The 11,085-nt window shown below is 49.3% G+C and overlaps 1 protein-coding gene across 2 annotated transcripts in view; it reads right to left on the bottom strand.

Annotated features, from left to right (window-relative positions):
• shroom4 (shroom family member 4) overlaps positions 1-11,085 on the bottom strand; it is a 57,217-nt gene that overhangs the window by 3,223 nt on the left and 42,909 nt on the right. For both annotated transcript variants that reach the window (XM_076725184.1, XM_076725185.1), the window contains 8 exons: positions 7,689-10,653; positions 4,651-4,712; positions 2,769-3,611; positions 1,985-2,635; positions 1,246-1,375; positions 1,006-1,107; positions 451-621; positions 93-235 (listed from right to left, as the gene is read on the bottom strand). In XM_076725184.1, coding sequence (XP_076581299.1) covers positions 93-235; positions 451-621; positions 1,006-1,107; positions 1,246-1,375; positions 1,985-2,635; positions 2,769-3,611; positions 4,651-4,712; positions 7,689-10,653 — 5,067 coding nt within the window. The remainder of the gene's footprint in view (positions 1-92; positions 236-450; positions 622-1,005; positions 1,108-1,245; positions 1,376-1,984; positions 2,636-2,768; positions 3,612-4,650; positions 4,713-7,688; positions 10,654-11,085) is intronic.

Raw genomic sequence — 11,085 nt, 5'->3', positions numbered from 1 at the left:
TCACACACTGGAGCCCAAAAAATGAGTGTAAAATGCTGGTTTTGTGGGGCAGATCTGCATTGGAGCGTATGGTGGAGTTGCGTGGTGTGTACCTGTAGTCTCTGTGCTGCTCGGGGGACAGACAGCGGGCCAGCACCCGGCTCACGGCCTGCTCTCTGCGGTCAACGTGGTCCTTCAGGTCCTGAGCCTCCGACAGCTGCCTCATGAGCTGACGCTTCTTCTCCAGCAGGGGGAGCTACAGGGCAGACAGAGGGGAGGATGGGAGACGAGAGGCGACGTTTGGTGACTTCATTTAGTGTATCTGCACATTCTCTTCATGCTGTGAGCAGATTTTAAAGTATGATATCATTTAAAATGTTAAAATAAGTGTTCTCTGTGTCTTTACAGGCTGTGTCGTAACCCTCTAACCCCACAGCCTGTCCTCCCTCCTGTGTCTCCTCCTCTCCTCACCCTCTCATGGTGCTCCGTCTCGGGGTCCAGCGTGTCCAGCGTGGTCTCCACCCTCAGCAGCCTCCCGGACAGAGACAGCAGCAGGCTGACCACTTTGTCCAGGTCGCCGATGAACATGCGGAACTTGTCGACCTCGTTGGGTTTACAGACCGCCACCACCATGCTCTCCACCTGAGGACGCAAACGGAGACGGCGCTGGAGTAAATGGTGCAAAAAAAACCAGTAAATGGTGCAAACACACCTGCGCAAACGACCGTTCTGCAACAATTCTGATCATAAAATAATCACTTAAGTCATTTATTTCATCCATTTCAGCCTCTAAAAGGTTTGATTTGCTGCTGTTTTGGTTGAACTTTGGACTGCTGGACTGCTGCAGCTGAATAAAGTGAAACTTGTTCTGAGACATACACTAAATTCGTTCGTCAGAGCCCTAAAATACACACAGAAGTGAGCCGCTAAGCTCCAGTTTGGGAGGTGAAAAGGCTCCAGTGAAAGCCAGCGGCTGACACAGTGAACAGATGAATGAATGAATGAGAGCGTGGAGTTTCTCCCCACCTCCTCTCCCAGCTGTGCGTTGGCTCTGATGTCCTCCTGCAGTCCCCTCTGAGCCTCTCTCAGCACTCCCAGCTTCTTGCGGAGGCTCTCCATCAGCTGCTTCTGCACGACAGAGGGACGATTGTTTAAACGCCTCGAAATGGAAACAACAGGCGACGCGTCACATCGTGTTAGCTTTGGCTGGAAGACGCTAAACAAACATGAGAGATTCTCCAGCAGGACCGCGGCCGCATGCGTCACCTTGTAGGTCAGCTGGTCGTCGTCGTCCCGCTCTCTGTTATCAGCGAAGTCCTTCATCTGCGACAGGAGCTGAGCTTTGGCCGCCGACGTGCTGTAATAGGACGAACAGCTGGAGCTCGCACCGGAGCGCCTGAAGGGGAGGAAGGGTTTATTTTATTTACGCCGAGCGATAAAACAGGCACACAGTAAATAATAATGCAATCAACTATCGAGACAGAAGAAAAACAAGGAGTATGTACATACAATACAATATTTGCAGGCACAATTTCAACTTTTCCCTGTTTTCAATCTGATTTTGCCCACATTTGCCAAATTTCAGCCACATCTCAGCCCAGACCTTCGTAGACTGAACTAAAAGCAGCACAAGAGGCATAAAGAAGTGTCGCTTTAAAGGTGTGTTTTCTGCCTAAATCCACTTTCCGATGCATTTTCCTGTGCTTGTTTAAACCCTCTGGGACTTGTCTTTCTGTCATATGTGGCAACAATTACCCGTCTGGCACCTGCGTCTGCAAAAACAAACCATTTGTAGCGTAACAGGGAGAGAAAAAAGAAAGCTGGCTGCAGCAAGGTGCTCTGGAAAGGTTGTGGGAAAGAGGGAATGAGCTTAGTGTCAAGAACAGTTAAGTCTTGTACAAATCAAATGGAGTGTGTAATTAATGCACGACACACACACAGAAACACACATTCCCTACACTCAGACTTAAGCCCCGCAGCTCCCTCCATGCCTCGCTCGTGTTACCTGTCCAAGCTGTCTGTGTTGGGCTCCGTGGTTTGGTAGGCGCCTCTCCAGCTCTCCGTGCCCGACTCTCCCTCGCTGCTCTGGGGGAAGAGCTCCTCCAGGCTCAGCCTCTCTCGGCCGCTCTCCCCGGCCTCCAGCTCCTCCTCCAGAGAGCCGCTCTCCGCCCTCGTCCTGCCCGGCGGCGAGGTCTCCGAGTCCGGTAAGGTGTCGATGTCAGTCTCCAGGACCGTAACCGGCAGGGCGAAACATGGGAGCTCGCTGGTGATCGGCTCATCCTCTGCTGGGAGCCCCTCGTCCTCCTGGAAGTCGTCGATGTCCGTTTCCATGGGCACGTCCAGGTCTGCGTCCAGGCTGTGAGCAGGACTCGGGCTCAGGGTGGCCTCGGATTCCGTTGCTGGTTCGGGGATCTTCTGCGGGTCGATGCTCTGAAAGCCTCTGCTCATACGGAGCTGCTGCTGCTGCTGCTGCTCATAGTTGACAGGGAAGTAGGATTCAGGAGGTAAAACGCCGCCGCCATTTTCTACGACAGGTGGAAGTGCTGAGTCGCTATGAACTCTGGGAGATGGGGCTCTCTCCCACTCGGCTCCTGGTCTCATGTTGGTCTGCTGCTTGTGAGGTTTCGCTGTTACTCTGACCTGGTCGGGGCTGCGACTGACGTTCAGAGACAGAGATGAACTTTATTATCACAAAAATAAGAATTACCAGCGTGAACTGAAAGACTGAACATGACTGATTATTACTAGATGATCAAACCAGTATAAATACTGGGATTGGCTCTGCTCACCTGCTCACACTGCTCTCAGTTGGTGCTGGTGGAGGCAGAGACGATAAAACCTCCACCCTCTCCTGCTGTCCATCATAGGAGCTCCTCGGGTCCCTCTCTCTCTGGGGCGGAGCCACCGGTCTGAAGGCCCTCCTGGAGAACATGGGACTGGGCGGAGCAACAGTGAAGGGCAGTTCCTGATTCTGATTGGACAGAGAGTGGGAGAAAGGGCGTTCCTGCCTTTGTGGTGGACTCTGATTGGACGAGGCGTGGGAGAACGCGTGTTCCTGGGTTTGAGGCTGGCTGCAGCTGCAGCGCGGGCAGCCCTCCGACACTTCCTGCCTCTCCGGGGGAAGGCTGTAGGACCTCTGCCTGGACGTTTCAAGAGGAGGGGCGTACGAGGAGGAGTGAGCGGTGTCGAAGGAGGGAGGGATGGAGTGAGGAGCAGGAGACGAGGAGGAGAACAGGGTGTGGTGAGAAGCTCGCCTGCGGTGGAACTGCTCCCACTTTGGGGGCGGAGGTCTCGGGGGAGGCGGCGTCTTCTTCCTGTTTGGCAGGGCAGCGTTGGCAGCTTCTCCTCCCCTGACGCCGCCGGCTCCTTCCTCCACCTCGCTCAGGGTCTGGCTGGTCGCCACAGAAATCGACGGCGACCAGCGGTGGCTGCCGTCGAAGCGGAGGTCGTTTTCGGACATGGCGCGACCTCGGAGCGAGAGAGGAGCCGGCGGGGGAGCGAAGGCGTATCCGTTGTGGTCATCGCTGCTGCTGTCAACCTGTCTGGGACCCCATCGACCCTGGTGGGGGGGCTGATGATACTGATTGATGCTCTCTGGACGTCTGGACTCCCGTCTCCAGCTCGGGTAGTCCCTGTGATGTGGACAGAGGACAAAAAAATGATTTCTTTGTCAACAAACAAACACAGAAGCTCTAAAAGAAGGTCCAAAAACTTAAGACGGACTCCTAATACTAACTAATACCTTTAATTTTACGGTACGGTGAGGGTTTAAAGGGTTTGCTGGAGCCAGGACGGGGTTAGCCTAGCTTAGCATAAAGACGGGAAGCTCTAAAAAAACAGTTTATGGTTTTAGGTGATAGCTTTGGGTTATAGTTATAAGGTGTTACTATGTCTCCAGAAACCTGCACTGTAACCATGTTTTCCCCCTGTTTCTTATCTTTATGCTAAGCTACGCTAATCGCATCCTGACTCCACCTCACGAGGACGGCATCAACCTTTTCATCTGAATCTCATCTGTTTTACTTGGACTGTGCTGGTGTGGTTTGATCAGATTTGATCAAAGAGCCACAAACCAGTGAAAAGAGCACAAAAATAGAAAATTCTCAAGGAAAATAAACAAAACTGTGCATTCATGAAGGATCCCATCGCTTTTCAGGGATGTGTGGCAGACATCTGGGAGAGAAATATCCTTGAGAAATGTGAAAAAGTGGTTAAATTACGGTAAATGTTTCCTTTGTGCATTCCAGACTCACTCAACTGTTCCTGTCTCAGGTCAAATATGAGCAGAGGCCTTTTTACCAGCCATGCGTGTCCTAAACGCCCCCCTCCGTCCCAACATACAGGAATCACCATCCGACCACATATCATTATGGTCACACTTTAAGCATGGATGATTGCCCCGCACACTTAGAGCTCATTACAGTCAAATCACAGCCAGGCATGACTGAGGAGGATTTCCGCCCGTCGCTGCACAATGGGCGACCCCACCTAAAGTCTCCGGGGACTCGCTTAGAGAAAAAAGATGGAGCAAGTGTGTGTCTGCGGTGCGACGTCAGAAAGGCCGAATCATAAACTAGGAAGTTAGTCAAGCCAGAAAAGGACAGATGACTTGTTTATGCGAGCGCATCTGTCTGTGTTTGTGCTGCCCGGCTGCTAAAGGAAGTGGCTCACCTCTCCGTCAGGCTGTAGTTCCTGTTCAGCTTGGTCGTTTCCTGTTGCCGGGCGGGATACGTCTGTGGAAGACATTTAAAGCCGGTTAATAACGCCAAAGGAATGAAGGGAGGCTTCGCTCTGGTGTTGCTGAGAGCAGCTGAAGGGAAGTGGGTGTGTTGCTCCACCCTGCCCTACACTTCAACGCTGATAAGGTGGATGGGGTGGAGGTCTTTTAGGTCAAGATCCTGACTGGCCAGCTATCATTTCATTTTAGCCTTTTGAAACACATTCTGCTCTGAAATGTTTTATCCTATGTTTCCTTCTTGAGCTGCAACTAAAAACAAGTTTCATTTATATTAATCTTCTGTTTATCAGAAAGTCGACTGCTTCATTGTTTCTCAATTAGAAAAGACTTATTATTTCACTGTGATTTGCATTTCGCTGGTTTGGCTCTGTCGTGACGTCCAGTTAATTGTTTTTTTCTGTGGGTTTTGACCAGGTCTTCATCTGCAGTTGTTTGCTCAGCTGTCTTACAATTAAGTTCCAGCTATTCATGGACTCGACTGGAACCAGTTTAAGGTGATAAATGTGTACATAAACTGCAAGAATTTAAGCGAAGGCCTGCGAAAGACTGATAAAACCCTACAGGATACGTCTGCACAATGCGTCTGAGGGGTTTATCACCCCAGCGGTGGCATGCTGAACAAACTCACTGCACTCTCATCAGTGGACAGAGATCCAGCAGCTCCGCACTGAGGCGGCTGTAAGCTGCACAAACACTCCAGTGGGGTCCGAATATTTTCTGACTGTCTACAATGTAAATCTGAACATTCACAGGTATTTTTGTTGGAGTGACGGGACGTGAGTTTAACATATCTGGCCGTCACTTGCTGTCAACGGAGAATAAAATCCGTAAAATGCGAACAACCAATAACTTTGTGATAATAAACTCTATCCCACAAGTACCTGGATGGACGCTCTGCATTTCACTTCATTGTCTCGTGGGCTTTAAAGGGGCAGCGAGTCATTTATGGCTACTTTTGGTCAGTAGCTGGGATTAAAACTGACTATTATTAATTAAACTAATTCACTAATCACACTTGATCCCAGCCGACCGTCCACAGATCATTCGTCCTTCAAGCTTAAACAGTATATTACATTTTTCCTTAAATTGGGAATAACATAATGCTCACATAAAGCACAGAGATATAAGATAAGACTTTATTGATCCCACACTGGGGAAATTAATGTTACAGCAAGTAAAGAAAAGAATATGGAGTTTGGTTGGAGTGCTCAACTACCAAAATCTTAAAATAACCAGCAAGTAACTGAGAAAACACACTCTGTGAATTCAATATATGAATGATTATTATGAATGTGTTTCATTTTGAGTGTAATGTGCATTATACACACAACGTTTCCTGCACTTTATGAGATGAATGTGCTTTGAGAAAAGGGCCAATGGCATCACAGTGCAGATTTAACGGTCACGTAATGAGGTGGGATGTAAAAAATAATAGAATAGTTGAATTTTGCCAAACTCTGCTGAAAACACAGCTGGGCTTTTTCAAATGGGAGCCCACTGAGCGACAGACCACGAAAAATAACAACAGCAGCAGCCAGTTACATTTCTATACTTTCATATTCGGTTTCCGTCCTCAGTCCAAAACACTCACACACACACACGCACACACACACACACTGAAACATGAAGGTACACAACATCATGAATGAACCTTCATTTAAAATGGGAGCTGCGTGAGTGTGTGCTTGAATGTTACAGTGTATTTACATGCATGTGTCTGGGTTTACATACACACCTTGATGCGTCTGCTTCCCAGTGCTTTTTCGTGTGTGTGTGTGTGTGTGTGTGTGTGTGTGTGTGTGTGTGTGTGTCTGCAGAATATCTTATCAAGGCCTTGTAGTCCATCCAGCACATCTGTTACCATTAAAGATATTGGACGTTGTCAGTGGCAGATATGAAACAAGAATTCAACGCATGGGGTTATCGGCGTGGCATCAAACCAACGACCTTTCATTTGAAAAGGATGCCGGCGCGGAGGAGGCCGGGGATCAAAGCTCGCCTGAGGCCTCAGCATGGCAGAACCACATGAAAACAGGCAAACAGTGTGAGCTTGAACCAAATATCTGCTGAACCGAAGATACGTTTAGTCCAAAACAAATGTCAGTTTAGCTTTGCTCCGTGTCAAATGATAAGGTTACTAATATGTTCAAGTTCACGGGACTTCCAAAAGTTCAGCTGAGGGGCTGCACCCCCCGCCAAGAGCCCCGAACCAGCTTGTGGTAAAGCTGTAACCTGACGCTGCTATTATCGCTGACACAAGTGTACGCCGCTGTTGCCCAATCTCCCTCAGTTCCATGAGTTATTTCAATGATTGGCTGAATTTTCTATGACAATTTCAGACTCCGACCACATGCAGGATGCAAGGTTCAACTTCAAACCAACCGTCCAACCACGGAGCACTTGGACCGAGTGGCCACTTAGCTCCGACATCCAAGTGTGGCCATCTGATCCCTTTCTGGTCCTGAGTTTTACAGAACCAAGATAGTTTTCAGTCTCCGGTGGTCATTTCAGCTCAGTCCAAAACCACAGTCTGATTTCAGTGAGCTGCAAAGTTTATCTTTCTCTCTGAAAGCCGTTTCGTGGTTTCTGTGCTGCAGGGACACAGGCTGTTATTTAGCTTAGAAAGCCTGCTGCTGGAAATCGGGTTTGAGGCCAGCAGGCTTGTAAACATGCTTGTTAATGGATGCAATTAAAACCGCTAACGTGTTTATATCTCAACACGATTGATGCTTTCTAAAATCTTTAATGTTGCTCGATCATCAATCAGTCATGTTGATAATAATGTTTTGGTTGGAGGCCGTCCAATAGGGCCACTTATCACAATTTAACTGTTCAAAAAATAAGCTACTTTATACAAAGTGAGTGTAAGTTAAAGTTAAACAAGATAAAATTGTTAAAGCTGGGGCACCCTGGTGGCCTTTGATGCCAGTGAGTGTAAGAATGTATTTTTGAGTGATAGCAGCACTCTCACCTCTGTAGGTGTGTAGCTCCTCGCTGTGTATCCCTGGTGAAGAGGTTGTCGGTTCTCCTGGGGCTGGGAGGAGGTGCTGACTGGATAAAAAGCTGACCGCGTGACTTGATTCTGGGTTTGGCTATGGGAGAACTTCTGAGGCTTAGGCTGGAAGCTGTGGCAGTGGTCCTTCGGTTGCAAGTCTTGATTTTTTTCTTTGATGCCGGAAATGCCATGAAGGTCCTGATGCGATGTGAGCTGAGCATCTTCTTCTCTTTCCTTCTGTCTTTCTCTCTCAAGCTCTTTTTCTCTTTCTTTTTTGAGTCGTTCCTTCTCTCGGGCCCTCTCCATCTCTTTTTCTCTCTCCAGCTCAACCTCCCTCTCTCTTTCCCTCTCCCACTGTCTCATCCTCTCCTCGTGTTCCCTCTCCCGCTGAATCTCCCTCAGCCTTGCCCTCTCCATTTCTAATTCCCTCTCCTGTCTTTCCCTCTCTTGCTGCCTCTCTCTCTCCCTCAGCCTCTCCTCCCTCTCCCTTTCCCTTTCCTCCCTTTCTCTCGCTTGTTCCCTCTCTTTCTCTTTTTGTCTCTCCCTGCCGGTACTAACAGACAGCCTCCTGGCTTCCGCAGTGTTTGGAAGGAGGGCACCTTCCTGCTGAAGTCCCCCCTGGTAGGAGTATCTCCTTTGGGTTGGTTGCTGTGCGAGCTCTCCTCTATGGAGGTCCGGATAGTGGGGGGGTTTCTTCTGCCTACGACTTGACAGACTTGAGACACTTAACCCAGACATACCCTTGCTTGTCTCCTCAAAAAACTTCATTCTATCTGCAAATGGAAGAATATCTGACTCCTCCATCCGAGAACAGGAAGAGGAGCGAATGTATGAGGAAGTGGATGAGGAGGTGAAAGCACAGACCCCATGCCGTGACCCTGTGACTCCCAACACCCTCTCGCCCTTGACACCACACCGTCGGTCTGGTTCAGGTTCTGGTTGTAGCTTATGTTCTGGGGTCCAACGCCAGCGTCGGGCTTTGCCAGCAGGAGCTGGTTCCTCCACGACTCGGATGCCGACCCCAAAACTGGGTACTCCTGGGTCCAGAATCTGGACAGACCTGGACAGGCTGTTGTTTTCAGTGTAGGCTGTTGACTGAGGCTGAGGCTGCGACACATCATGGTTTGATTCACTTGAGGTGTTTGATTTCTCAACTGGTGCTGTGTTGCTGGCATCTTGGGGAGTAACAGGTGAGGCAAATGCAACTTTGGTACTTCTTTCCTGAACAGACAAATCTGGTTCTGTTCCCTCCTCATTGAGATCTGGACCCTCTTCTTCCTGGACAGTTTCCCCACTACAGAGCAGGCCTCCTGGGCCACGGCTCCTCTGAAGCTGGGCCTTCTTCCTCTGGATCTCATTGCGGAGGTTGGTAGCAAATCGCTCGCTACGACGACGGTTCCGACGATGATTCCTGGACGAGTTTGGCTTCTTCTTGTCTGTCTCTACTTCTACATCCTCTTTTTTGCCTCCACTTCTTTCTCTGTCCACTGCTCTATGTTCCTCCAGTAAGGTGTCCACACTGGCAGCAGCACTAAGAGGCTCAAAATCTCTCTCCAGTATCTGGTCAGAGCTCAACCTTCCCTGTGCTGACGATCCAGTGGGGTCCCCTGGTACACTCACAGAGCGGCCCCAAGGGTGGTGATGCTCAACTGGTGGGAGGCACCCGCCATTTACACCCATACCTTCCAGCCTATCACTTGAGCTACCATCATCATCATCCCCTTCCAAGAACACAGATCCTGGGGTTGAGCAACGGCTGCCTCCCCATTTGTTTGATGGGGCGTGGAGGTGGTTGTGAGAAGCTTCTTGGTCTTCCCTAGTGGGCTGCAGTGATGAATGGGACCACTGGCTGCTACAAGGGGACAGGGAGCGATCAGAAGGGTTTGACGGATTGTAAAGCTCCAATGACGAGCTGTCGCTGTTAAACTGCAATAACTGAAGTTGCGTTGCAAGGAGCTTCTCGGGGGCACTGTGCCGATGCAGCGCTGTAGAGTGCTTGGTCTGAGAGTGCATGGTATGACACTGCCCTTGAACCTCTAGGGAGGATTCTGCAGGTAAGGAGCCAGGACAAGAGGAGGTGATAGGGACTAGGGAGGCAGTCACTGGGTCAGAGAGGTGATCTGAGGTGGTTTCTGAATTACAGTCTTTACTAGCACTAGTATCACATCTGATGTGTCTAATGTCTTTAGTCTGTCGTTGGAGATAGTGCGAGTCTAGGGTGTCCTCTTTGAAAGTCCCAGTTTTGTCACCTTCTTCCGGTGCAGGGAAGCCATTATGGATTCCTGATTCAAGATTCAGAGGGGACTTGTCTTTTTCATAGTAACAAGGCACATTGGAAATTTCAATAGGAGCTGAAACACAACGTTTGTTGGCGGTATTAGGGCGACTCCTGGTTGCCCTAAAGCTGTCCTTCCTGGTTGGAGGCTGAGGAGGGTTTGTCTTTCTCTCAGCTCCTCTTTCTCCATTTCTTATTATCTCAAAGTCTCCCCTCCGCTCCTCCTCATAACAGCAGGAGGAAGGCCTTTCTTTTACCTCAACAGGCCTTGGCCTCGGTCTGGTCAGCGACCTGGACTTGTGCACAATAAGTTGTGCCTCATCCGGGGCCACGCAAGATGAGCTCCCAAGGGTTGAGGTATCAGCACCAGGGTATCCTCGACAAGCCGGCCCCAGGCTCTGGAAGAGGTTATCCATGGAGCAGGCTTCACCAGGCCTTAGTGGCACCGTTGCGTAGTCGGATGTGTTTGAGCTGGCGGAGAACGAGCTGTAAGCAGAGTCTCTCTTGTTGTTGAAGAGGGTGGGGTCCACAGGTGAATTATGGGAGTCGGAGTATGGCTGTGTGGTGGGTGTTGGTGTGTCTAAACTCTCCATGGAGCCCAGGGAACTGCTTCGGTCAGTCGAGGCGTAAGGTCTGGACAGCTGACCCCACTGCAAGGACAAGTCACTGCAGAGACAAAGAGACAAAGTAGATCAATTTAAGTGTTTCAGAAACAGACATCTATTACCTCTTTGGGATGTTTAGCATTTCTTCAGACAATGAGCAAATGTCATTTTGGTCCTTGGGAACTTGCAATGGGCATTTGTCAGTGATCATTTTACAGTCCATTAATTGAAAAATCAGAAAAAAAGCACGCTATTTCAGCAAAGTCACAGTAACATTTAATGTCCCCTGAGTGAAATTTAGATGGAAATTTCTTTGTAAACAGTATGATGATACTCTTTGACTGACAAAATGGCCAATGCTTTTAGAAACTACACACAGTCATCTTTAATTTTCAAGTGGCAAGTTGTGATTTTCCCCTTGAGACATATACAGTATATCATTCTGCAATACAGCTTTTGAACTGTACAGCTGGGGAATCTGTTTTCTATCAGT

Source organism: Chaetodon auriga, chromosome 24 (assembly GCF_051107435.1).
Source record: "Chaetodon auriga isolate fChaAug3 chromosome 24, fChaAug3.hap1, whole genome shotgun sequence".
Lineage (NCBI taxonomy): Eukaryota > Metazoa > Chordata > Actinopteri > Chaetodontiformes > Chaetodontidae > Chaetodon > Chaetodon auriga.
This window is presented reverse-complemented; position numbering and strand designations above follow the sequence as displayed.